At 49.6% G+C, this 27,902-nt stretch overlaps 1 protein-coding gene across 5 annotated transcripts; it reads left to right on the forward strand.

Moving 5' to 3' along the window:
• The first annotated feature begins 65 nt into the window (after window positions 1-65).
• TGIF2 (TGFB induced factor homeobox 2) lies at window positions 66-21,474 on the forward strand. 5 transcript variants are annotated; one of them, XM_015099860.4, is made up of 3 exons: window positions 66-346; window positions 4,104-4,329; window positions 18,661-21,474. In XM_015099860.4, exons 2-3 carry the CDS (start codon window positions 4,138-4,140, stop codon window positions 19,180-19,182), a joined length of 714 nt encoding a protein of 237 aa, XP_014955346.2. In that variant the 5' UTR covers window positions 66-346; window positions 4,104-4,137; the 3' UTR covers window positions 19,183-21,474. The 5 variants fall into 5 exon arrangements, with proteins under 5 accessions (XP_014955346.2, XP_014955347.2, XP_012044547.2 ...); XM_015099861.4 differs by having other exon boundaries at window positions 66-252; XM_012189157.5 differs by lacking the exon at window positions 66-346 and adding an exon at window positions 1,168-1,619.
• The last annotated feature ends 6,428 nt before the right edge of the window (window positions 21,475-27,902 follow it).

The following is a 27,902-nucleotide window of genomic DNA, read 5'->3' on the forward strand; positions in this document are numbered from 1 at the left end:
GCACAGGAAGAAGGTGCCCTCCCGGCCCCGCCCCCTCCGGGCGCGGTGGGCGGGGCCGAGCCCCCAGCCGCCGCGGGACCGCCCCGCGGGGGGTGGGCGTAGCGCACCGCGCTCCGCACAAAGTTTGTTTTCTCCCTCCGGGCGGGTGGGGGAGGGCGAGCGGAGCGCCGAGGGGAGGAGAGGGGATCTGACGTCAGGCCGCGAGGTGCTTTCCAGCCGCGAGCTGTCAGGCCCGAGTGTCAGGCCCGGCAGGTACGCGGCGCGCTCCCCCGGCGCCCCCCGCCCCCTGCCGGGACGCTCGGGACCAAGCCCGAGGCCGCGTGGACGGAAAAGCCGCTGGGGGAAAGTCAGTGCGGGGCGCCGGAGTTGAGGGGGGGGGCCGGATGGGGGCGGGGGGGCGCGCGGACAACTTGGAAAGTTTCTTTCTCTCGGCCGGGCGGGGGAGGGGGCGTCGTCCTAGCGCGTGCGATTGTGGGTGTGTGAGCCCGGGTGTGTTTGTGAGTCCCGACTGCGGTGTGCTGGTGGGGGCCGGTCGGGGTACGGGGGGGCGCGGCTCTCGCGCCCTACCCCCCGTCCCGGAGGAAGTTCGCTCGGGGCCCCTTGGTGGTGGGGGGGACCCAGCTCCCGAGGATCCCACCCCGGGAGAGGGCCGCCCCAGCCCCGGGGCCGGGGTTGAGCGCGCGGGGGGCGGGTTTGTTTGGTTTCAAAAGTGCACGTTGCTAACCGCCGGTCGCCCCCCCCCGCCCCCCGCCGCGGCCGAGCCGGGGAGGGGCGCCCCGAGAGTGACAGCTGCGGGTGGGGGCAGCGCGAAGGTCTCGGAGCTGGGGGGGCCGGGGAGCCCGCGCGAGTTCCCTTTTCCTTTGGAACAAAGGAAAGTCTGTCTCTGAGGCATCTGTCACTCCCGGGCGGGCCAAGGGAGCGGGGCGCGTGGGGCCGGCGACCCGAAGAAAGTTTGTGCGCGCCGGGTCCTTCGGGCAGGCCGAGTCGGAGCCGAGCCTCCCTCGGCGTGGGGGAAGCGCGCCGTCTCCGGGGCAGGGGGCGGCCAACATGGAGTCTGGGCGCAGGGCTGGTGGGGGGGGGGCGGTGCGGAGGTGGGAGCCCAGCCCCCTCCCCTCCCCCTCCGGGCCGAGTTCGGAGCACAAAGCCGAGCGCGCAGGCTCGGCCGGCCCCGCGCCCCGAAGAGTCAGCCAGCGCCGAGCGGCGGGGGAAGGGGGGTGGGAACCAAACTTTTTCCTGCCCCGGGACAGACACGTGAGTTTTCTTTCTTCCCGAGCCCCCGCCCCACGGGGGTGGCGGACCCGCCGGGGAGCCGAAGCGCCGAGTGTGACGCAGGGTGGCGGGGTGGGGGGTGGGCGGCGAGGGGTGCCGGTTCCCCGAGCGCAGGCCGATTCCCCCGCCGCCCCGGGAGCCATGTGCTCCGACTCGGGTCTGGGCCGCGGGGGAGGCTGCGCGCTTTGTGTGAACTGTTGGGAACGCCGCGCGAGGGCTCGGCCCGGGGGAGTGTCGGCCGAGCTGCAGGGAGTTGTCAGAAAGTCGGTGCGGGAGTGCTTGCAGGTCCGGCGTCGTGGAGTGGTGTCCCGGTTGTTGTGTTCAGAGGGTGCTGCAGCAGGCCAGTGAGGGTAAGAACTGATCACTGGTGTGATGCCGTCGGGAGTTTTCCCAGTCTGAGAGTTTGTGGATGGGTGAGTCGTTTGGAGTTCTTGGGTGGGCGTATATCCAGGAACTGGTTACGTGGTACCAGTTGTTCGTGCTGAAGGTGGGATTTGTAAACTGTGTGCCTGCTGGATTTGTCGGTGGAAATCGTGGCGGTTCCAGGGGCCGAGCGATGGGTTGGTGCCAGTTATCGGAGTGCTGTTAGGAGTTGCCTGGTGTGAGGCTGAGTGGGAGTGTGGGGTGTGTATGTGGCGAACCTCCCGGCTTGGGGTTTGTGAACGGTGTCTGCTGTATTTGTCGATGTATATCATGGCTGAGGCGCAGACACTGCGGTGGGGAAGTCTGTGCAGGGTCATCTCCGCAGGCCACCCACTGGAACCCTGCAGACTGGGATTTGACTGGCAGCCAGGGTGGAATTTGTGCAGATCACCTCGGGTAAACTCCCAGCCTGCCAGGGCTGCATCCTTGCCTGAGCTCAGGTCCCGACTGACCTGGCCAGGTAAACCTCAGAAACCTGACCTCAGAACGCAGCCTGCTGTTGGTGCTCTCTGCGGAGTGGCATCTCTCACCAGTGCCTGTCTCACCTCCAGGTGGCCTGGCTGGGAGAGTAGACCCTTCCCTCGAAAGCCTGGCCTAGCCAGCCCAGATATCTGGGCTCCAGCCCAAGTCGAGGAAACAAAACCTGGGAGATGCCAGAGTCTGCTGGCCCAGACTGCGAGGGAGCTGTTAAAAGGCTGAGGAGGGAGGAGCCTTGAGATTCTGGCATCAGCTTGTCCTGGAACTTTTGGTTTTAAAAATGTAAATCTCTCCTTGTCTTTTCGAAGGAGAACTTTGGAGGGGTGGGGGGGTGATGAGCAACTGAGTTGGGAGTGTCTAGGGAAACACCTTCCTTCGATTGACAGATGACTAGGAAGCTCAAGCCCAGAGAGGGAAGGTTGCTTGCCCCAGGTCACACAGCCAAGCTGGAGGAACCAGAGCCCAGCCTTTGCTCATTTTTCTGGATTTTTGAGGCACTGATTTCTGGGACCAGACCAAGGGCTAAATGACAAAGGAGGATGTCAGAGAAAACCAGTAGGGATAATTCATCATTTCTGCAGGGTATACAATAGGTACCCAGTAAATGTTGCATGGATTGCTATAGGAGTATGGAGATTGATAGAGTTTCCCGACTCCACACTGGGTCTTAGGAGACCTGGGAAGCAAGAAGGCATGGGGGCAGGGCAAGCTATCAGGGTCCAAACCGTGCTTCCATACCATATCCTGGAGGTCAGATTTTTTTTTCCCCATAACAACTTTATTGAGGTATAATTCACATACCATACAGCTTGCACTTTTATTTTTTTGGTTGCACTAGGTCTTCATTGCTGCACACAGGCTTTCTCTAGCTGCCCTGGATGGTGGGGGGTGCTCCTCTTTGTTGTGATGCGAGGGCCTCTGATTGTGGTGCCTTCTCTTGTTGGGGAGCATGGGCTTAGTAGTTGTGCACAAGTTTAGTTACTAACTCTTCGACATGTGGGATCTTCCCTGACCAGGGATCACACTTGTTTCCCCTGCATTAGCAAGCGGATTCTTATCCACACTGTATCACCAGGGAAGTCCCCAGCTTACACATTTAAAGAAATAAATCAATGATTTTATTATCTGGAAAAGAAACTTCGTACCCTTTAGCAATCACTCTTCTATCCCCTTCCAGCCCATTCTGAACATTTCGTAAAAATGGAATCATACAGTATGTGCTTTTTGTGACTGGGTTCTTTTACTTAGCATGATATTTGCAGTTTCATGCATACTGTAGCCTGTATCAAGACTTCCTTTTTATAGCCGAATAATATTCTACTGTATTACAGGTAGACCACATTTCATTTATCCATACATCTGTTGGAGGACACTTGGGTTGCTTCCACCTTTGACAATTATGAATAATGTTACTATTAATGAATAATGTTGTACAAGGTTTTGTGTGGACATGGGTTTTCACTTATCTTCATAACCAGCTACTTTAGGCATGCAATTACTGGGTCCCATGGTAACTGTTTAACAGCCATAGTATCTTGGATGACTTTCTGAATCTCTCTGGGCCTTCGTTTTTCTTTTCTATAAAACGATGATGATGTTAATGTCTCCCTCGCAAGGGCATGTGTGAGGACTGAATGAGATAACAAATGTGAAGTGCTCAGTGCAGAGCACAGAAAACAGGCTTCGGTGGTAGCTGTCATTGCTGTCTGGTTCTGTTTATCAACGATCTGCCGTTTGTTCCCATCGTTTTCTCTGGCCTGATGAACCAGAGGCATTTAAGGCTCTTCCTCTACCTTGCCCAGGCTTTGGTGTGGCCTGAGACTGAGTTTCGATTACCCCATTTCTGGCATCCCAGGCTCTAATGGTGTGCTGAGAAAAGGGTCACAGGCAGCGCATGGTAATATTGTCCCCATTCCCTTTGTCACCTGTTTCAGACTTGCCTGGGGTCTCGCCTTACCCCTAGACACCATGTCTGACAGTGACCTGGGCGAGGAGGAAGGCCTCCTCTCCCTGGCAGGCAAGAGGAAGCGCAGAGGGAACCTGCCCAAGGAGTCAGTGAAGATCCTCCGGGACTGGCTGTACCTGCACCGCTACAACGCCTACCCCTCAGAGCAGGAGAAGCTGAGCCTTTCTGGACAGACCAACCTGTCGGTGCTGCAGGTAAGCAGGGGGTCGCAGGAGACTCAGGTTCTGGTCCCATCCCAGGCCTGTCACTGACTCAGCTGTGTGGCCTTGGGCTGGTCACCTCCCCACCCTGGGCCTCAGTTTCTTCTTGGGTCAGGTGAGAATAACCAGCCTCTCTGCCTCATGGGAAGACAACTGCCTGAAGACTTCACAGTTAGATTTCAGATCCTGGAATGTTCTGAAGAGACAGGGAATTGTTGTTAATGTCTGGGTGTCATCATTAATGCGGGAGACCAAGAGAAGGTGAAAAGGCAGTGAGTGTCTGGGCTTCGGGACTGGGGGTTTGATGGCAGTTTGGTTTCCAGGGGCAGCTGGTGATCTGCAGATTGGTTAAAAAGGAGTTGGAATCACAGCGAAGGAAAGAGCAGAAGGGAGAGGTTCTGGGGTCAAAACCCCATTCTGCCATGCAGGAGTTGTGAACCACACTTTGATTTCCCGTTTGTAAAGTGGGGTTAGACTGCCTGGCTGAACTGTTGTGAGGAAGGGATTCAGAACTGGCTGCGAAAGTGTTCTGTAAACCACAAACGTGAAGATGCTCAAAGGAGCCTGATATCCACTATTGGTCAGTGAGGGGAGTTAGCTACTTTGGATTGTCCCTGTTGCTGACCTGCAGGTGTGTTTGTTGTTTTCATGATGCTGAGGTAAGACACCGACCCAGAGCCGGCCCCCAGCCTAGCAAAGGCCCACCTCCATGCCCGCCGCCTCCCCTTCCACGCCTGTTCTTTCCTGGCCCGTTACTCCAGCCCATGGCCCTACCTCTCTTTCCCTTACCCGGCTCCGAACCTCCCACATCTTCCAGCTGTTTTCCCTCTTATACAAAGCCTCTTGGTGAGTATTCAAGCCCTCTGAATTCCTGTCACCTGACTTTATACCCGCTGGGCAGTGGTTAATCGAAGTCTGTCTGTGAGAAAGGCTCTAGAGTTACAGACCCTGACTCAGATCCCATCTTCTCCACAAGAGGAAGCCTGGACCTTGGCCAAGTCGCTGCCTCCTCTCTGAGCTTTGTGTTTCCTCATCTGAGAAAGGGAGACATTGGGAGCACTGTGATGGTGGGTCAGGGCGCGAGACCGAGAAGAATTCAAGGCTTACTGGAAGGTGTTTGGCAAGGGCGGTGCTTCTGCTCTCCCTCTAATCCTTTCCTGGATCACAGGTCTGGCCCAGCAGTTCCGAGACCCTCTGTACCGACAAGCGCTATATGCTGGGCAGAGCTGGGGCCCCGGAGGGGATCCAGACACAGGCCTACCCTGGGCAGTATTTAGTCTGAGATGGGACAGCTGGGGAAGACCTGGTTACTGATGTTTGGGAGAAGTGATCACCGCTGGGACAGATGGCAGCAGAGACAAGGGCAGGGCTTCTGAGCAGGCCTGGAGCCTCAGAAGGCCTCCCAGAAGAGGTGGACTTTAACTCACAGGATATAGAACAGCACAGGCCAAAGACAGGCGCCTAAGAGCCAGGATTACCTAGGAAGCCTCCTGCCAGTCTTCTGCCCGAAGCCCAGTTCCTCCTATCTCTTGGGCCCTTGAACTGCAGCCTCCAGGCCATCTCCCTTGGTTTCTTTTTGGCCTCTCTTGAGCCTGGCTTACTCTGGCGAAGCATTTTCTCATGAACTCCCAGCCTAGGGTGGAGGCCACTGCTGTGTATTCCAGTGTGCCTCTACCTGTGCTGCTAAACCACCTGTCACGCTTTATTGAAATTGCTTCTTATCAGGGATACTTTCTCAAGCCTGAATAACGTATTGGCTTCTCTTAAGAAAATATTTTTCATGGATTTGCCTACCTCACAGTGTTGACTTGAATAATTTTTATCACATTCTTTAAGCATGTACAAACATAAAACTGGGTTTTAAAGAAAAAAAGCTTCTTGCTTTTGCTCTTATACACAACTGTAAAATAACCAGTTTTCCAAGGTAAAGAAATGTAAAAGGAATGAGGTTCCATCCAACTGCACTAATATCAAATGGTGGATGCTGTGTTGCTGGCTGCACAAGGATGAGTAGGAAGACACAGGCACTGCCTGGCTCCAGAGTTGAGCAAACCTAGGTGGCCAGAGGCCACGGCGCTGCTACTTGTGACCAAAATGGAAACATAGGACCAAACCGTTCTTGTGCAGAACTCGTGGGCCCTTCGGATGCCACACTCCCAGATCCCTGCGTTACAGAAGTGTAGGTCTGGGACACGGATTAGCTGCTGCAGACTAGAGGCTTGCAGAAGGGCCGGCTGGATCTCGGCATCCCCTGGTGGGAGGGGTTTTGGAGGTGGCCACCCTGCACTAGAGTCAGGCTGAGAGTTAAGGAGCAGTCTGGACCGTGCTGCATTCTTTTTTTTTTTTTTAATGTTTATTTGTTTGACTGCATCAGGTCTTGGTTGTAGCACGAGTACTCACTCAGTCTTTGTGGCGCTTGGGCTTCGTTGCCTCACAGCATGTGGGATCTTAGTTACCCCGATCAGGGATCGAACCTGCATCCCCTGCACTGCAAGGCAGACTCCCAATCTCTGGGCCACCAGGAAAGTCCCCCGATTGGCGTTCTTGATGAAAACTGTACTGTGAATCCCAAGCAGTGCCAGCTGTACACCCCTTGAAGGTCTCACTGGCACCCCAGATTTCCTGGCGGATAACACGGAATTTCTCCAAGCTGGATCCTTCTTTCTCTAAGGAGTTTCCCTCTATAGCCCTTTCTCAGCTCGTTTGGTCTCACCAGTTCCTGTACATTTGCTGTTGTTGTTCATCTGCTCAATCACGTCTGTCTCTTTGCCGCCCCACGGACTGTAGCCCACCAGGCTCCTCTGTCCATGGAATTTCCCAGGTCAGGATACCGGAGTGGATTGCCATCTCCTTCTCCAGGGGCTCTTCCTGACCCGGGAATTGAACTGGCGTCTCCTGCGCTGGCAAGTGGAATCTTAACCACCGAAGCCACCAGGGAAGCCAGGATTTCAGGAATATGGCTTCTCTCCTACCCTGATTCAACCTGGACTGCCTGTCACTTCTCTACTTAAAACCCTTCGGTGGCTGCTGTACCAGTCTGCATAGCAGGCCTCATCCCTGGCCTCCCATGTTCCTGTCACCCTGATAGATACCCAGACCCCTTTGCTCCCACCCCTGACCAAGGAGACTCCTGACTCCTAGAGGAGCTCTGTGCTTCCACAGCACTGGGACTGGTCAGCATTTGGAATTGACTGATGGCCTTTTTAAAAAAATTAATTGGTTCATCTGGCTGTGACTGGTCTTGGTTGCTCCATGCGGGATCTAGTTCCCTGACCAGGGATTGAACCCAGGCCCCCTGCATTGGGAGTTCGGAGTCTTAGTCACTGGTGCCGTGCTTAGTCACTCAGTCCTGTCCTCCTCTGTCCATGGGGATTCTCCAGGCAAGAATACTGCAGTGGGTTGCCATTCCCTTCTCCAGGGGATCTTCCCAACCCAGAAATTGAACCCAGGTCTCCACATTGCAGGCAGATTCTTTACCTTCTGAGCCACCAGGAAAGCTCTGAATGATTTTTAGAACGCTAAACTCCAGAAGCCTGGTCTTATTTATCATACGTCCTAAGTGTTAGCTTAATGCCAGGTATCTGGTAGGTGCTCAGTAAATAATTCTTGAAGTGACAAAGTGAAGATTAAACTGCTGGAAATGTCAACAGTGAGGACTTCCAGAAGTACGGAAATGCAGTGGCTCCTCAACCTGGAAAAGTTGGTGTAAGCCAGTCCCTGGAGGAATCTCTTTTTCCTGTATTTAATTTTTTAAATTTCCATTATTTATTAAGAACATTTGCAAATAACCACAAAAGTAAGAGAATATTGTAATACATCTCTGGCATCCATCACCTGGCTCCAGCCAGCATCAACATTTTGCCAAACTTGTTCACTCTCTCCCTGGGGACCTCCCTTTTGATTGTCTCCTTTAACTGGCCCAGGAGCAATCTCATTAGCAAGTCAATGAGTCATTTAACTAACTGGTTTGCTGGTACTTGCCCCCAGGCTAGACAGTTTCGAGAAGGTAAAAGCAAAAAGTCATTTGTGAAGGATTTTCACAGGTCCCAGTGACACCCTCTAAGCCCACCGTATTGCTGTTCCAACTGTTCTAAGGGGCTGCCTGTTGGGGAGGGAAGGTAAGCGTGGCGGGGCGGGGGGGGGCCGTTTCCCTCCACCATGTGGAGTCTTGATGGGGGTGTGCCCTGTGCTGGACCTGATGCTGTGTCCTGGAAACACCACAGTAGGCACTGCCCGCCCCACCTCCCCGCCCCGTCCCCCCAGGGGGAGGGAAGGCCTTATTCAAAGGACTAAGGATTCAGTGTAGTTAATTACCAGTGTGGTGTCAGCTGAACTGCCCTGGTAGGGCAAGGCTTCTCTCAGGAAGCTGAATTTGCCTGGAATCCTGACAGACTTAAAGGATGCTGGAGGTGGGGTCAGCAGTCCCTCTGGTACTTGTCCTGGGCCAGAGAGGAGCCGAAGCTGTAGTGACCTGCTTCGTGGCCAGGGGGTGGCCTGGCCCTGCCCTGGCATGCATAGGCATGACCCTATGAACTGCAGCCTGCCAGCCTCCTCTGTCTATGGGATTTCCCAGGCAAGAATACTGGAGTGGGTTGCCATGCCCTCCTCCAGGGGATCTTCCTGACCCAGGGATCAAACCTGTGTTTCCTTCATCTCTTGCATTGGCAGGCGAATTCTTTTTACCACTGAGCCTTTACCATTTGAAGATGCTCTCTTTACTCCAACAGGCTCCAAAGCCAGGCTCCCTGCTTCTTCCTACAGGTAACCACTGTCTCCCCACCTTCAGGCTTTTCATCTGTGTGGGTTTTTTTGTTTTCTGAGCTTTTGTGTAAAGCTTTTTAGCTTAAATACGGGGTTTGGCCCACTAGGACAAGTTAAACCAGTGGGCTAAACCATTGTTTCTTAAGCTTGGGTGGCAAAATTCTGGAAAGCTTGCTTAAAAATACACTATCCTGATTCCACCCTCCCCTATCCACCATCTATAAAGTAGAATATATAGTTTTTAAAAATCACGCTTGAGGTGATCTAACACAGCCAGCTGCCTTTAGGAGCACCCAGATAGGAGTGGTCACAGCTCAGGTGGAGGGATCAGATGTTTGGGAAAGGTCTTTCTGCTCCCTCATTCTTTCCCCTCTTACTGCTTCTGTTTTTCACGGTTGAAAAGACTTCCTAAAGTTCAAGCCCTCCTGGGAGGTCCAGTGGTTAAGACTCTGTGCTGCCAGTGCAGGAGACCTGGGTTTGATCCCTGGTTGGGAAACTTAAGATCCCACATGGTGCGTGACACAGCCAGAAAAATAAAAAGCACTCACGTGCCTTCAAAAGACCTGCTCTGATCCTCACGGCCTTCATCAGCTCCCTAGTGCTCCTCCCGCTCCCATTTGCCACAGCGATTCCTTTTGTGTCCTTCATCTGGGACACTGATTGAAAAAAAACTACTGCCAGGGCAGCAGCCTTTCTGGCCCTGCTTTATGGTGGGGACAGTCTTCAGGCACCCAGCCTGTGTGTTGGCATGTCAATCATAGAATTCACCTTGGCATTCTCCTACCCACTCCTCAAGGACCTTGAGCTGGGGCAGGTCACGTGCTTTTTTTTTTTTTCCCTGATCTAAGCTTGGGTTGAGCAGCCAGAGGGAGCTGCAGAAAATCCACACAGCCCGTTATCACAGCTGGCATGGTGGTACACTCAGGCCTTGGGCCCTTCCCCCGCCTCCCTCAGCTGTGCATTTCTATCGGATGAGAAGACAAAACAGACAGTAAGGAGGCTGCCAAGTTCTCCGCAGGCCAGGGTGAGCTTGGGGAGGGGGTGTTCTTAGGCTGTTCAATTCTCAGAATTAGAAGCCGAAATGGGAGGTGTGGCTAGAGGCTAGGTGTCCATGCATCTGCTGGTAAAGCCAGGCTCCCCTCCACATGACTGCACTCAAAACAGACACACTGGTCCCTTGCTCCTCTCAACCTTGGTCACATTTCTGCTACATCCTGGGATAAGGGGAAGAGGTGCAGTGCTCTCCTGGGGCACAGGTAGATGGGGAGGCAGGTGGAGACAGAGATGGAAGCCCCTGAGCAAGGAGGAAGGGCCTTGGGCTGACTGTCTTCAGTTTTTCACCTGGTTGTTGCCTGGAACCAGGCTATTTGGACCACATCCCAGCCTTTGCACTTGTTACTGAATCTCTCTGATCAGGGCTGTGTTTCTTCAACAGCCTGAATAAAATGGAGCTCATTACAGAAGCTGTCTCATAAACTTGTTTAGTCACTAAGTCATTTCCTGTGACTTCATGGACTGTAGCCCCACCAGGCTCCTCTGTCTGTGGGATTTCTCAGGCAAGAATACTGGAGTGGGTTGCTTTTTCCTTCTTCAAGAGATCTTCCCAACCCAGGGATTGAACCTATGTCTTCTACATTGCTAGCAGTTTCTTTACCACTGAGCCCCCGGGTAGAAGATTAAATGAGTTAGTTCAATGGGAGATATTCGGAACAGCAGTGCAGTCATATAGAGGGGAGCCTGGCTTTACCAGCAGATATGTGGGCACCTAGCCTCTAGCTGCACCTCCCATTTTGGCCTCTAATTCTGAGAAACAAACAGCATAAGAACACCCCCCTCCCCAAGCTCACCCTCGCCTGCGGAGAACTTGGCAGCCTCCTTATTGTTTGTTTTGTCTTGTTCAAAAAGTGTCTGCTTTTAGGATTACGATGATGACTTTCAGCTCTCCGTTTTGTTCCTCTATTCAGTAAGGTATACCATATGAGAATGAGAAGAACGGAGAGCCCCTAAAGCCAAAAGACCTGGACTTGGACCCCAGCTCTGTACTCGGAGGCGGTATGACTTGGGGCAGATTCTTTCATCTCTGAGTTCCAGGTCCCTCTAGTACTTTGGGGATGCTGCTTACTACCGTCCAGGCTTGCTTGCAGATTAAACATATCACGAGTGAGATGGTTGGCATGGCACCTCATATCAAAGTCCTTACTTCCTTCGTTGTCTTAGCCTGTTCAGTCTTACTTCCCCCTCAGGGCTCTCCTGCCACTGCAGCCAAGACTGGAGTGAGCAGCTCGGCCCCTGTCAGCTGATGGCTGTTGTGTGTGTGCTTGCTGGTACTGAGAGGACCAGAGAGGTAAGGCGGAGTAAATGAGAACCGCAGAAGCAAGGTCCTTCTAGGCTGGAGTGGAGAGGGAGAGAAGCCATGAGGAGGCTTTGGCTCTGCCTTGCCCAGGAGCGTTCCCAGCCTGACAGGACCTGGAGTCCAGTGCCGTCCTTGGGTCACCTGTAGAGCAAGTGTGGCTGCTGGGCAAGCAGCCGTGCCAACTCCAGGCGCCAGCTCTGGTCATAGGTGGCTATGCCTTTGACTGAATAGTGGTACTCAAGGCCTTGCCAAGATATGAGCCGAGAAAGGCGACAGGGGTAGAAACTGGTACAGGAGCCCTGAGGAGCCTGGGCCTTTGGTCCATTCACCTGTAAGAGGAACGTTAGACATCTTTGCAGCCCACACAGTTCCCAGCATCTCCGCACAAGGCAGGTGTGTGTGTGTGGGGGGGGGGGTCCTATCTTTTCCTCCCCCTACAGCAGCTGCTACATGCTCTGTAAGTTATCTGTTGATAAACTAGGAGGAGAGAAAAGACGGGACCAGGAGAAGACTTAAATTGAAGAAAGTAAGGAAAGCTGTTAGACCGTTCAGGTAGGACCGAAATCAAATCCCTTAACGATTATACAGTGGAAGTGACAAATAGATTCAAGGGATAAGATCTGATGGAGTGCCTGAAGAACTATGGACAGAGGTTCATGGCATCGTACAGGAGGCAGTGATCAAGGCCATCCCCAAGAAAAAGAAATGCAAAAAGGCAAATGGTTGCCTGTGGAGGCCTTGCAAAAGGCTGAGAAAAGAAGTTAAAGGCAAAGGAGAAAAGGAAAGATATTACCCATTTGAATGTAGAGTTCCAAAGAATAGCAAGGAGAAATAAGAAAGCCTTCCTCAATGATCAGTGCAAAGAAACAGAGGAAAACAATAGAATGAGAAAGACTAGAGATCTCTTAAAGAAAATTAGAGATACCAAGGGAACATGTCATGCAAAGATGGGTACAATAAAGGACAGAAATGGTATGGACCTAACAGAAGCAAAAGATATTACGAAGAGGTAGCAAGAATACACAGAAGAACTATACAAAAAAGACCTTAATGATCCAGATAACCATGATGGTATGATCACTCACCTAGAGCCAGACATCCTGGAATGCAAAGTCAGGTGGGCCTTAGGAAGCATCACTATGAACAAAGCTAGTGGAGGTGATGGAATTCCAGTTGAGCTATTTCAAATCCTAAAAGATGACGCTGTTAGAGTGCTGTACTCAACATGCCAGCAAATTTGGAAAATTCAGCACTGGCCACAGGAGTGAAAAAGGTCAGTTTTCATTCCAATCCCAAAGAAGGGCAATGCCAAAGAATGTTCAAACTACTGCACAATTGCACTCATCTCAGACACTAGCAAAGTAATGCTCAAAAGTCTCCAAGCCAGGCTTCAATAATACGTGAACCGTGAACTTCCAGATGTTCAAGCTGAATTTAAAAAAGGCAGAGGAACCAGAGATCAAATTGCCAACATCTGCTGGATCATAGAAAAAGCAAGAGAATTCCAGAAAAACATCTACTTTTGCCTTACTGATTATGCCAAATCCTTTGACTGTGTAGATCACAACAAACTGTGGAAAATTCTCAAAGAGATGGGAATAGCAAACCACCTTACCTGCCTCCTGAGAAATCAGTATGCTGGTCAAGAAGCAACAGTGAGAACTGGACATGGAACAACAGACTGGTTCCAAATCGAGGAAGGAGTACGTCAAGGCTGTATATTGTTACCCTGCTTATTTCACTTATATGCAGAGTACATCATGAGAAATGCCGGGCTGGAGGAAGCACATACTGGGATCAGGATTGCCAGGAGAAATATCAATAACCTCAGATATGCAGATGACACCACCCTTATGGCAGAAAGTGAAGAGGAACTAAAGAGCCTCTTGATGAAAGTGAAAGAGGAGAGTGAAAAAGTGGACTTAAAACTCAACATTCAAAACTAAGATCATGGCATCCAGCCCCATCACTTCATGGCAAATAGATGGGGAAACAATGGAAACAGTGATAGACTTCATTTTCTTGGGCTCCAAAATCACTGCAGATGGTGACTGCAGCCATGAAATTAAGACGCTCGCTCCTTGGAAGAAAAGCTGTGACCAACCTAGACAACATATTAAAAAGCCAGAGACGTTACTTTGCCAGCAAAGGTCTGTCTAGTCAAAGCTGTGGTTTTTCCAGTAGTCATGTATGGATGTGAGAGTTGGACTATAAAGAAAGCTGAGCGCCAAAGAATTGATGCTTTTGAACTATGGTGTTGGAGGAGACTTGAGAATCCCTTGAACTGTAAGGAGATCCAACCAGTCCATCCTAAAGGAAATCAGTCCTGAATATTCATTGGAAGGACTGATGTAGAAGCTGAAACTCCAATACTTTGGCCACCTGATGTGAAAAGCTGACTCATTTGAAAAGACCCTGATGCTGGGAAAGATTGAGGGCAGGAGAAGAGGACGACAGAGGATGAGATGGTTGGATGGAATCACCTACTCAATGCACATGAGTTTGAGTAAGCTCTGGGAGTTGGTGATACAGGGAAGCCGGGTGTGCTGCAGTCCATGAGTCACGAAGAGTCAGACACGACTGAGCGACCGAACTGAACTGAGAAGACCCGACAGTGGAAACCAGGTCAGGCCACTGACGGTTTCGGCCGCTTTGGTGGTTGACCATGGTGCTCTGGCCTCGTGGGGTCGGCCCTGCCTGCTGCTGTCTGTTCCGTACACCAAACCCTTTCCTGCCTCTCAGGGCCTTGACATTTGTTGTTCCCTGTGTCTGAAACATTCTTCCCTCAGCTTTCTGTATGGCTGGCTCTTTCTAAGCCGTCAGGTTTCAGCCTTCCCATACCCTTTATCTATAGAAGCCTCTCTTATCTTTATATACTACCTTTTTACTCCTCTCTGCTTGCTTCCTGGCGCTTCTGGGCAGCAATTGTGATGTTTGTTCACTGCCAGTCTCTACAACCAGATGGACTTTAAGCTCCAGGGGACAGAGTGTGCATCTATTTAATTCACAGAAGCATCCCCAGCACCATGAACTGGCCTGGCACACTGTAAGCACTCCGTAAATACTGGGTAAGCAAGAAGTCCTGAAAGGGAGGGCAACAGGAAGGTGAGAAGTTCTAGCGTGACCGTACCAGTGAATAAAATAAGCTGGGCTTTGAGACTCTGATATCCTGAGAGGAAGATGCCAGAGAGTAGGGGTGGTGGTTCCTCCAGATCCAAAGGGCCAGGCTTGAGGAGCCCTGGCTGGAAGTGGACTCCTGCCTAACTTCTTCAGGCTCAGCTTTATGTATGTTCTTGAGTAGAATAAGAGTTGGCAAACACATAGGGCTGATAAAACTGTTAGCAGAAAATTGTGTAGATGTATGGACCATCTCACACGCTAGTAAAGTAATGCTCAAAATTCTCCAAGCCAGGCTTCAGCAATACGTGAACCATGAACTTCCACATGTTCAAGCTGGTTTTAGAAAAGGCAGAGGAACCAGAGATCAAATTGCCAACATCCGTTGGATCATCGAAAAGGCCAGAGAGTTCCAGAAAAACATCTATTTCTGCTTTATTGACTATGCCAAAGCCTTTGACTGTGTGGATCACAATAAACTGGAAAATTCTGAAAGAGATGGGAATACCAGAGCACTTGACCTCCCTCTTGAGAAACCTATATGCAGGTCAGGAAGCAACAGTTAGAACTAGACATGGAACAACAGACTGGTTCCAAATCAGGAAAGAAGTAAGTCAAGGCTGTATATTGTCACCCTGCTTATTTAACATATGCAGAGTACATCATGAGAAACGCTGGGCTGGAAGAAGCACAAGCTGGAATCAAGATTGCCAGGAGAAATATCAATAACCTCAGATATGCAGATGACACCACCCTTATAGCAGAAAGTGAAGAGGAACTAAAGAGCCTCTTGATGAAAGTGAAAGAGGAGAGTGAAAAGGTTGGCTTAAAGCTCAACATTCAGAAAACTCAGATCATGGCATCCGGTCCCATCACTTCATGGCAAATAGATGGGGAAACAGTGGAAACAGTGGCAGACTTTGTTTTGGGGGGCTCTAAAATCACTGCAGATGGTGATTGCAGCCATGAAATTAAAAGACGCTTACTCCTTGGAAGAAAAGTTATGACCAACCTAGATAGCATATTCAAAAGCAGACATTACTTTGCCAACAAAGGTCCGTCTAGTCAAGGCTGTGGTTTTTCCAGTAGTCGTATGGATGTGAGAGTTGGACTGTGAAGAAGGCTGAGCGCCGAAGAATTGATGCTTTTGAACTGTGGTGTTGGAGAAGACTCTTGAGAGTCCCTTGGACTGCAAGGAGATCCAACCAGTCCATTCTGAGGGAGATCAGCCCTGGGATTTCTTTGGAAGGAATGATGCTAAAGCTGAAACTCCAGTACTTTGGCCACCTCATGCGAAGAGTTGACTCATTGGAAAAGACTCTAATGCTGGGAGGGATTGAGGGCAGGAGAAGGGGACGACAGAGGATGAGATGGCTGGATGGCATCATGGACTCGATGGACTTGAGTCTGAGTGAATTCCGGGAGATGGTGATGGACAGGGAGGCCTGGCGTGCTGCGATTCATGGGGTCACAAAGAGTCGGACACGACTGAGTGACTGAACTGAACTGAACTGAAGGCCCATAGGGTTGCCAAGAGTAGGATATGGTTGAAGTGATCTAGCATGCACGCACGCACGCCCGCACAGTGCTTAAATGGCTACTGCTAATGAACCCTTCTCAACGAAAACGCCTAGAAACGTGCCTAGATGTGTGCGTGTGGACCACGCTACAGCCGTGCTTCATCACCAGCAGGCTCCCACAGTCTGTTTCTTTCCAGTACTTTCGTGTTAGCAGGAAAGCGATTTGGCCTCTTTACTCCGGCAGTAGCTCCTCCAGTGGAGGGCAAGAGGGAGCAGGACATGGAAAAAATGATAAGGGGTTGTATTTGCCTATTTAAGGAAAAACAGATTTATGAGCTTATACCAGCTGTGCAGCTAAGAAACTGCTAGTCTAATCCATAGCTTTTAAAATAATGCCCAGGTGAGCTGTTACAGCATTGATCATGTTACTCCAGGCTGTTAGGAGTAAATGAGAGGAAAGGGGATATGAGAGGCTGGTGGTGTAGATGCCAGCAGTCATGCCATAATTAGGTGCCTTCTCCTCTTGGGTGTACAGGAACTGTTCACACTTCCTAAACAATTATCTGCCCTCACGGTGTCATTCACTCAAGTATAAAAAAATGGCCCTACAGCAGCTGTGGTCTTCCCTGGTGGCTCAGATGGTAATGAATCTGTATGCAATACAGGAGACCCGGGTTTGATCCCTGGGTCAGGAAGATCCCCTGGAGGAGGGAATGGCTGCCCACTCCAGTATTCTTCCCTGGAGAACTTCATGGACAGAGAAGCCTGGCGGGCTACGGTCCATGGGGTTGCAGAGTCAGATATGACGGACCAGCTAACACACTGCAGCAGCTATAGGTGAAGAGATGTGTTTTGAAATCATGTCCTCTGTCCAGCTTAATTTAGATCAGCCAAGACTTGTAAGAGTAGGCCTTCTCCAGGTAGAGAAGTGGATGTTGCAGAAAGAACGAATGTGATGTGCTAAAAAGCATGGAGACTTTTTCTTTTTTTACTTACTTAAGCACAGGGCCTCAACAAAGGCTGGTGAGCAATTTCACACTAAGAATTATACAAGGGCTGGAAAGATAAGCCACGAACAGGGGAGGGGTTTAATACCCAGGCCCAGGAGTCTGGACCTGATCCTATAGGTGGCAGGAGACAAATGGCAGTTTTCTAGAACAAGAATAATAGTGTTGCATTTTACTTTGTTTTTTAAAAAATTTTATAGTTTCGGTGCATTTGGTCTTAGTTGCAGTACAGAGGCCATCTTTGTTGTGGCAGGTGGGCTCCAAAGTGTGTGGACTCTGTAGTTTTAGGCACATGGACTCTAGTTGAGGCACAGGCTCAGTAGTCATGGTACATGGGCTTAGTTGCCCTGCAGCATGTGGGATCTTAGTTCCCCGACCAGGGACTGAACCCACGTACCCTGCATTGAAAGGCGGGTTCTTAACCACTGAACCACCAGGGAAGTTCTGGGATATTGCATTTTAGAAAGTGAGTGACAACCAGTGGCGAGGCTGAACTGGAGAGCTGTGAAGCTGGGGACCATGAAAAAGAGCCCAGACAGATACAGGACTGGGTGCTGGACATGTCCTGGCTTTGCGGCATACCACTTCACAGTGAGAAACGTCATGCCTTATGCACAGGCCCAAGAGGATTGATCTAAATCAGCTCGACAGGAATGGGGTCGAGGTTCATGCTAGCTTCTCCAGCAGCACGTAGGGAAAAGGACTTACGTATGTTGGTCAAATGCTCATTCACCTAGAACCACTGACCCTGGTTTTGCTTGGAAACAATAACTTTTCTGCTACCTGAGAGTCCCAAAGTATCTCTGTGGCTCTTTCCCTGGCCTACAACAAGACTGTTCTAGAACCTCAGGAGTGAATGAATCACCCTTGGTCCTATCCCCCCTTCCCTCATACATCCATATCCAACTGGGCACCAGTTTCCCAAATAGATCAGACATTTGCCATGTTTTTGTCATCTCTCTCAGCCTAATTTGAACTACTAAAACCTTTCGCTCTGCTGCCACTCTTCTCTACATCACAAGTCACTTCTTTGCTTAAAACCCTTCTGCGGCTCCCCATGACCCTTAGTATAAAGAATCAAGTCCCCACCATCAGAGGTAAGTAACCTCTGGTTTCCACTCTGAGCTCCATCCAGGCAGGATGGAGCCTTTTCTGAGCCGACCTCGCTGAGCTGCTCAGAGGCACTTTGCTGCCACCCAGTCTTTGCAGAGGTAATCCCTCCCGATTGGATGCTCTTCTGGCCTCCCACCTGACCTGCTGCTTACCCTTCACATCTCAGTTTGCGAGTCTTGTCCTCAGAGAGCACTCCCGTGAGTCCTCGCAGACTTGGCTGGGTCTTCCCATTATTGCCTCCGGCAGCACTGCCGTACTGTCCCTTCATCGGCTGGATCACGGTTGCATTTTATTTTCATTTATATGATTTCTTTTTTAACTCTCCCCAACAAACATCTGTCTGAGGGCTGCAGTTGTACCTGAATTGTGTGCTGTGTTCCTGGGGCCTGGAATGGGGGCTTTGTAGCTGGTTTTGATTGAGGAATCTGATCCCAGTTTCTCATTCTCATTCCAGATCTGTAACTGGTTCATCAACGCCCGGCGGCGGCTCCTCCCAGACATGCTTCGGAAGGATGGCAAAGACCCCAACCAGTACACCATTTCCCGCCGCGGGGGCAAGGCCTCCGATGTGGCCCTCCCCCGAGGCGGCAGCCCCTCCGTGCTGGCTGTGTCTGTACCGGCCCCCACCAACGTGCTGTCCTTGTCCATGTGTTCCATGCCGCTCCACTCGGGCCAGGGAGATAAGCCAGGAGCCGCCTTCCCACAAGGGGAGCTGGAGCCCCCCAAGCCCCTGGTGACCCCTGGTAGCACACTCACTCTGCTGACCAGGGCCGAAGCTGGAAGCCCCACGGGCGGACTCTTCAACACACCCCCGCCCACACCCCCGGAGCAGGACAAGGAGGACTTCAGCGGCTTCCAGCTGCTGGTGGAGGTGGCGCTCCAGAGGGCTGCAGAGATGGAGCTCCAGAAGCAGCAGAACCCGTCACCTGCCTTGCTGCGCACTCCCATTGCCTTAGTCCCTGAAAACCCCAAGTAGGCATCTGTCAGCAGGGGTGCTCAAGGTTCGAGCCCGCTGTCCTGGGTTTCCATTCTGGTTCCCCTTCCCACAGAGGGTTTTCTTTGGATCACTGCCAAACATCAGGATCATCTCCTCTGTCCAGAGGTCTTCAGCAGGAAGACACCAGCTGGTGTCACTGCGCTGTGACGGGACCTCTCTGCTGACTCTGCCGTTTCTCTAGGCCTGCTTGGTGACGAGACCAAGACATGGGAGACAGGCGTGGTGCTGCTGCTGCTGCTGCTGCTGCTGCTTCAGAGAATCCCCAGGACGCCTTTGTTCCAGCCTGCTTTCCTGGGCTGGGCATGGGAAACCGGCCTCGTTCAGACCTGTACTGGGTCCAAGTTGCCCCTGACAAGGCCTCTTTTTGTTAAGCCAAGTGTGGACATTCCAGGTTCATAAGTGTGAACAAAAGAAAAGAGGTACTGATCAGATGTAACAGAACCGAGTCCAGTTGGATGTTTAGGTTTTCGCCAAAATTTATGTTTATTTTTCCCTCTTTGCTGTGGTTTGCATGAACAGGCGTAGTTAAACCCGGTGTGGGGAATGAGAGTGCATTGCCTGATGAGCTGGGACTAGTTCACCACTGCAACTGGGGATTGTTTTACAAGGAAGGAGTATTTTCATTTGGGGGACCATCTAAATCTCTGCAAATTTCCAAATGGTTGTTTTGTTGTTGGTTTGGTCCCCGCCCCCCCCCAACAAAAAAAATAGCAGAAACACTTTTACGGGCTTCGGCTTTTCTGCGTCATGCACAGAAGGGGATCAAGCCACACCAGAGGGGGTCCAGCAGAGAATCCGACCAAACCTTCTACGTGCAGAGCAGAGACGGAGGATGAAAACAGAGGTGTTTTTGGTTTGTTTTTTTTTTTTTTGGTTTGTTTTTGTTTGTACTGTATGGTGGGGGTGGGGGTGGGGGAGGTAAGCTAGACTGAGGCAGTGGGGTGGTTTGTTTTTTTATTTCCCTCTTTAATCTTTTCTCCTTCTTTATCCTTGAAAGCTTCACCCCATGGCCTGAGTTTTGAATTCCTTCTAGGAACTTGGCGTAGTGGGGCTGTAATGTCAAAAAGTTCCCTGTAGCTCCTGCTTGGAGAGAAGTGAGCCATCTACTGGTCAGGAAGCCCTTAAGTGGGCAGCTTTTCCCATGATGGTGGCCGGAGACTGTTCCCGGAGGAAACATGGGATGGTGCCCCCTGCTGCCTGCGGACCTGCCTTGGGAGAGGCTGGGGCTAGAAGCCGGTTATGAAGCCTGGTCTCTGTGAGTGTCTCTTTGTTGCACCTTTCTTTAAATCGGAGCTGCAGAAGCCCCTGCCCTGAACGTCACAGTGAGAAAGATCAGTTAAGTCTTGTTCTCCTTCCTTCTTCTCCTTACCTTTTTTTTTTTTTTTTTGGCTGTTTCATTGCTGATAGCATTCAACAGCAATATATCCCCATCTTCTAGTATATCCTAAGAAACACTAATCCTAGGTTATTAGCTGAAATATTTTTGTTATGAGTAACATTGTTAGTGGGCCAAAAGTCAGGTCAGGATACTCAGCCTGTCGTTTCCTGAAGTTGCCAGGTTGTGCACAGGAGCACAGTTCCTGGGTGTTGGCTGACTAGGGTGGGCCTGGCCAGGAGAAAGGCAGCATGTGTTCTGTCCTTCTGGGATGGTTTCCTGAAGACTTCAGGGAGGCTCCCCAACTTCTGAGTGGCTTGGCCCACCCATCGCTGTAGGAATGGGGATTGGTTATTTAAGAGAGGGAGCTCTTTCTCTGTTAGCAGGCGAGTCTTCTAGGCTCTCTCTTCTGCCTCCTCTCCTCTCTGGGCCCTCTCCTTGCATGTTCCAGGGGGATCAGGGACCCTCACCCTCCTGAGGCCCCGCTGGGGAAGAATGAACATGGCAGCTTCAGGGTTAGTGGAGGCTGCTGCTTGCCCGGCCTCTGCCACCCCACTCTGTGTCTGTGAGCCCAGGTCTGGCGTGACTGTTGTAAACTTATAGCAAGGAACTCTGGAAGTGTATTGGGCTGGGGGTGGGGGCACTTTCCCTTCCCACAGTGCACTGAGCAATAGAGGGCAGTAAGGGGTGAGGGAGCCGTGCTGCTGAATTCTGGTTGGCATTCCCCCCTTGTACACGATGGGGAGGCTGGGGGTGGGGCAGGCTTTGCTTGGTCTGGTTGTGAGAGAAGCCTGGAGGAGAAGCACAGTTATCCCGTTGAATTATCTGAGCAAAAAACTACTGTAAATAACTTGTTTTTGTCTTTTGTCAAATAAAGTTGTCTTTTTGTTTTTGTCTTTGTTTTTCAAAGCAGAAAGATGATTCCCTGTGGCCCTGGGCCTGCCTGGAGGCAGGGCAGTGGCCGAGCTCTTACCCTGCCTCGGCTCTTTCACCCTCTCTAGTAGCTGCTGATAAGTGTCCTGTACTCTGTGTTTCTGTTCCCTAGGCCCCAACTGCATTCCGTATCCTCTTTTTAATTACTTATTTATTTGGGGTTGTGCTGGGTCTTCATTGCTGCACGAGGGCTTTCTCTGGTTGCAGCTAGCAGTAGCTACTCTCTAGTTGTGATGCAGACACTTATCGCTGGAGGGGCCTCTCTTGTTGCAGTGTGCAGACTTTGGTAGTTGTGACCCACAGGCTTAATTGTCCTCCAGCATGTGGAATCTTCTCGGACCAGGGATCATTCCCACATCCCCTGCATTGGCAAGCGGGTTCTTAACTACTGGGCCGTCAGGGAATTCCTGTATCCTTTCATCACAGTGTACAGGGAGCATCTGGATCCCAAGCTGGACCAGCCTTCCCTGGGGTCAAAAGTCCCACTTTGGGGATGCTGTGCTGTAAGGAGATAGGGAGCTGGCAGCTTTGTCCTCCCGCTCTCCTAATGAGGAAGGAGTGTGGCGACAGTGTGAAGCCAGCACAGAAAGAAGCAGAGGTGATACTATGGACTCTAGTCATGTCTAAAACCAGCACCATCTCTGAAATTCCCTATTATGTAAGCGAGTAAATTCCCCTTTTTGCTTAAGCTAGCTGTGCGTTGCATTTCTGTTATAATGAAATTACTTAGCAGCCCAAACATTAACTCTTGTACACACTTAACATCCACCAGAAAATGAGATGCCCTTCTCATAGCTAAAGAAATGGGATTTGTTAAGTTACCTGCCCAAACTTACACAGCTACTGTGGAGTGAAACCAGGGTATGAATTCAAGCCTCTGTTGGTGTTAAGGTCACCCTGAAGTCAGTCCCTCTCTTATGTAAACTAATGATGGATGGTTTACTGCCTGCTGGCATCCAGCTATCTAACGTGGTTTGAGCTAAGCACTAGAAGTTTCTCTCATTGAACCAAATTGGCTTCTTCTGGTTTCTCCCCAGTACACCTAGATGTACTTAGGTGGAGGACGTCTAATTTCTACCATAGGTCAGTTATCAGGAATTTGGAAATGGAGCCTCCCTGCTCAAGTTCCCCAGATTACAGTGCCCCAGCTCCATTTATCCAGGGTCCTGGTTTTCCCACTTCCCTGTCAGTATCCCTCAAGCTGGACAGTTAGCCCTGGGGTTTGGCAGAATAAGAACATGCTAGAAGGACTCAGGGGCTTCCCTGGTGGCTCAGTGGTAAAGAACCTGCTTGCAGTGTAGGAGACTCGGGTTTGATCCCTGGGTTAGGAAGATCCCCTGAAGAAGGAAATGTCTACCCACCCCAGTATTCTTGCCTGGGAAATTCCGTGGACAGAGGAGCCTGGTGGGCTACAGCCCACAGGGTTGCAAAGAGTCAGACATGCCTGAGAGACTTAACACTTTCAGGGTACAATTTAGGACTCTGGATTGTAAAAGGACACTTTAGTTTGGAAGCTGCAAATGTGAAAGCTCCCAGAAAAGAGGGGCCAAGTACGCCTTGGTGTGGCTGTAACCTTTCTACGTTAGCCCCTCGAACGTTGGAGAATAAACTCGGGAGATGTGGACAGAATCGTCACTACTACCAGCGTAACTGTTCTCCAAAGCATTCCTCTGATCTAAGCCTGGGTACAAGTTCTGGCTCTGTCACTTAATTAGCTGTTGTGACCACAGGCAATTCGGTCTACCACTTCCAAGCTTCAGTTTCCTCATCAATAGAAAGGAACAGTAATACTCATCTTTTTGGAGAATGAAATAGTTGTTGTTATCTGGCTTTTCGGCACAGGGCTGAGAGGAATACAGAACAATTAAAGTAACTTGCCCAATACCACACAGCTTCTAAGTGGCGGAACTGGGACTGATGACCCAGAGAAGCAGTCCTTATGCATCAAGAGAGCTTACCCCCAGAGAGTCCAGGAATCTGCACCCTTCAGTGATGCCAAACAAGATTCTCTTGCTGCTGCTCCAGGGACCTGATCATTTATAATCAGGGTTCTGGTTTCCCCAGGAAACTGCTGGGTTGGGAAGACAGCATATCCTCTTTCAAAGTTACACGGTAAGAAGGCTACCACCAAGCAGTCCCCGAAGACCATTTGACTTCTCGAAGCTATAATGGCCTGAAGGTTAAGTGTAGCCTTCTTGAGATGGTCATTTTCATTACATAAGTAATCCACATTCTTTAAGTAAAGGTACAGTAATCTCCCACCCATAGTTTCACTTTCCACATTAATTTACCCATGGTCAACCTTGGTCTGAAAATATTAACTGGAAAATGCCAGAAAGAAACAGTTCATGAGTTTTAAATCGCATGCTGTTCTGAGTAGCATAATGAAATCTCCCACCCTCAGGCCTGGAATCTGAATCACCCCTTTATCCTGTTTGTTCATGCTGTATATTCACCCCACCTGCTACTCAGGAGCCTGCTCAGTCATCAGATCCACTGTTGCTATACTTCTGTGCTTGTGTTCAAGTCACCCTTATTTTATTTAATGGTGGCCCCGAAGTACAACGGTAGTGATGTTGGCAATTCAGATATGCTCTTACTGTACCTGGTTTATAAATTAAACCTTATCATAGGTATGTACACATAGGAAAAACATATACCTAGGGTATACACAGTTTCAGGCCACTGAAGGTCTTTGAACACATACTGTATGGATAAGGGAAGGACTACTGTTTACAGGAGAGGAGTTCAGTATAATGACTAAGATCTCAGCCAGCTTTGGGAGAAAAACAAATGTATGTAAAACATTTAGTAAAGCTGTCTCCTGGTAAGGGATCAGTGGGCTTCCCAGGCGGCACTAGTGGTAAAGAACCGGCCTGCCCACGCAGGGGACAGAAGAGACATGGGTTCGATCCCTGGGCCAGGAAGATCTTCCTGAGGAGGGCATGGCAATCTACTCCAGTATTTTTGCCAGGAGAATCCCATGGACAGGCTACAGTTCTGTAGTGTTGCAAAGAGTCAGACACAACTGAAGCAATTTAGCCTGCACACATGCAAGGGCTCAAAAATGCTAGTAAAATATTTATTTTAGGCTAAAAGAAGAAACTCAGGCCTCTAGTTCACAACCAGTGCTCTCTTCACAGCTCTTTAGTTTTATCCCCCACCAGGGCACCTGGTTTCTGTGATTCCATCTGTTTCTGAGGCCACAATCTTGCCCCTCAGAGCACAGCTTCCTCCAAACCCTGCTACAAGCAGCTGGCAGTGGTATAGGGGCATTCAACTAAGAGAACACGCTTGGTCCCAAGAGTGACATACATTTAACTGGTGCTTAAAAAAAAAAAAAAAAAACACCTCACAAAGCCAAAATTTCTCCTTCCAAATCTGACTCTTCATCAAGTTCTTTTCCATCTTAGACCACCCAAGACGTTTATTTTAACCAGATGGATCCACTGGGTTTCAGCCAAATTCCCCACTTCCTAAGATAAGGAAAGCTTTGGGTGAAAGGAAGAAAGGGAACCAGTCTCAGTGCCATGAATGCTTTCTAGGCAAAAACATTGCACGCTGCCAGCTTGGCTTTGTCTGCTCCTAGAAGGCTAAGGGGCTTCCCTGATAGCTCAGCAGGTTAAGAATCCTATAATGCAGGAGACCCGGGTTCAATCCCTGGGCTGGGAAGATCCTCCAGAGAAGGGATAGGCTACCCACTCCAGTATTCTTGAGCTTCTCTGGTGGCTCAGACAGTAGAGAATCTGCCTGCAATACAGGAGATCTGGGTTCAGTCCCTCAGTTGGGAAGATCCCCTGGAGAAGGGCATGGCAACCCACTCCAGTATTCTTGCCTGGAGAATCTCCATGGACAGAGGAGCCTGGCGGGCTACAATCCATGGGTCACGAAGAGTCAAACACGACTGAGAGACTAGCACAGCACAGATAAGAGGAGGAACACAAATGAGGTTTAAGATGCCTGTTGGACCTCTAACTTAACCAAGTGCCCTTGGGCTGGACCGCAAGATCTAAGCAGCTTTCCACATAAAACTTTCTGTGACACTGTCCTCCCCTGTAAAGATAGATGTAGTGACTCTTGGGGTTCCAATCAGAGCTTCAAAATGTGATACAATATGACATATAAAGAATTAACTCTTCTTAGGGGGAAGAAAAGGAGAAGGCAATGGCAACTCACTCCAGTACTCTCGCCTGGCCAACCCCATAGACGGGCCTGGTAGGCTGCAGTCCATGGGGTTGCTAGAAGTTAGACACAACTGAGCTACTTCACTTTCACTTTTCACTTTCATGCACTGGAGAAGGAAATGGCAACCCACTCCAGTGTTCTTGCCTGGAGAATCCCAGGGACGGGGGAGCCTGGTGGGCTGCCATCTCGGGTAACACAGAGTCGGACATGACTGAATCGACTTAGCAGCAGCAGCAGGGGGAAGAAATAGTTATCTCTGCATATGGTATGATCAGTATGTAGAAAACCCTAAAGATTCTAGACACAGAAAAACTGTTAAACTAATACATGGATTCAGCAATGTTATAAGATACAAAAATCAGCTATTTCTCTTCAATGAGATATCTGAAAAGGAGGGGCTTCCCTGGTGGCTCAGTGGTAGAGAATCTGCCTGCCAATGCAGGAGATGCAGGTTCCATCCCTGCTCTAGGAAGGTTCTGCGTGCCGCAGAGCTACTAAGCCTGTGTGCCACAACTGCTGAGCCTGTGCCCTAGCGCTGGTGCTCTGCAACAAGAGAAGCCGCCGCAATGAGAAACCTGCTTGCCACAACTAGAGAAAAGTGCACGGCAACGAAGACCCAGCACAGCCATAAATAAATAATTACTTTTAAAATCCAAAAAGTAAGAAAATAATTCCACTTACAATAGCATCAAAAAGAATAAATTACTTAGGAATTAACCAAGTAAGTGAAAGACTTACATGTCCAAAAAGCTACAAAACATCACTGAATGAAATTTAAAAATATACAAATAAACGGAAAACCATTTCATGCTCGTGGATTAGAAGACTTGATATTGTTACTACAAAGCAATCTACAGAATCACTGCATTCTCTATCAAAATCCCAATGCCTTTTTTTTTTTTTTTTGGCAGAAATAGAAAAACTCATTCTAAAATTCATATGGATTATCTAGGGATATCCAATTAAGTGAAAAAATTTGAAAAATAAGAACAAAGGAGGAGGACTCACACTTTCTGATATCAAAGCTTACCAAAGCTATAGTAATCAAAAGAGTGGCACTGGCATAAAGACAGACAAACAGACCAATGGGATAAAGTAGACAGCCCTGATATAAGCCCTCGCATATATGGTCAAATGATGATGCCAAAACCATTCAGTGGTGAAAGGACAGTCTAACAAATGGTGCTGGGAAAACTGGATATCCACATGCAAAAGAATAACTAAAAATTAACTCAAAATAGACCAAAGACCTAAACGGAAGAGCTAAAACTATAAAAGAGAACATGGTAAAACTTGATGACATAGGACTGACAATGATTTCTTGAACATAACACCAACAACGATCAAAAAATTAGACAAATTGCACTTTATTTGCAAATTACACATAAGGGATTAATATCTAGTCTATACATAAAACCCCTAGAAGTCAACAGCAAAAACCCAAAAGACTAGACTCAAAAATAGGCAAAGTATTGGAATGGACATTTCTCCAAAAGAGAGAAACAGATGGTCAGCAAGCAAGCAAAAAGATGCTTGACATCACAATTCAAATCAAAACACAATGAGATCCCACTTTACACTCATTAGGTTGACTGTTTAAAAAAACAAGTGTTGATGAGAATGTAGAGAAATTGGGACTCTTGTGTATTCGTGGTGGGAATGGAAAATAGTATGGCAATAATTCAAAAAATTAAAGGCAGTATGATATGATTCAGCAATTCCACTCTGAGTATATACCCAGAAGAAAGCAGAGACTTGAACAGATGCTTTGTACACTTATTCATTGTAGTATTATTCACAATAGCAAGAAGGTGGAGGCAGCCCAAGTATCCCTCAACAGATAAATGGATAAACAGAATGTATACACTGGACATTTAAGAAAGTTATCATTCAACCTTATGAAAGAAGGAAATGCTGGCATGCTATGACACAGATGAGCCTTGAAGATGTAGTGCTAAGGGAAATCAGCGAGTAGAAAAAGACAGATGCTGCAATTACCCTCTTCACGGGGAACTCAGTCAAATTCAGAGACACAAAGTAGAACGGTAATTGCCACGTGTTGAGGGGAAGGGAGAGTAGGGAGTTAATAGTTTAGCGAGCACCGAGTTTCAGTTTTGTATGATGAAAGTGTTCTGAAAATGGATGCGACCACCAGCAAATGTACCGCCCTGGGTCGCAGAGCTACACACTGAAATATGGTGAAATT

Source organism: Ovis aries, chromosome 13, assembly GCF_016772045.2.
Source record: "Ovis aries strain OAR_USU_Benz2616 breed Rambouillet chromosome 13, ARS-UI_Ramb_v3.0, whole genome shotgun sequence".
In the NCBI taxonomy this organism is placed as follows: Eukaryota; Metazoa; Chordata; class Mammalia; order Artiodactyla; family Bovidae; genus Ovis; species Ovis aries.

Bases quoted from the DNA above. Each gene is read 5' to 3' on its own strand.
- TGIF2 (XM_015099860.4), top strand. From the start codon at position 4,138: ATGTCTGACAGTGACCTGGGCGAGGAGGAAGGCCTCCTCTCCCTGGCA. The intron at 4,330-18,660 runs GTAAGCAGGGGG...TTCTCATTCCAG, and splicing joins CCAACCTGTCGGTGCTGCAG to ATCTGTAACTGGTTCATCAA.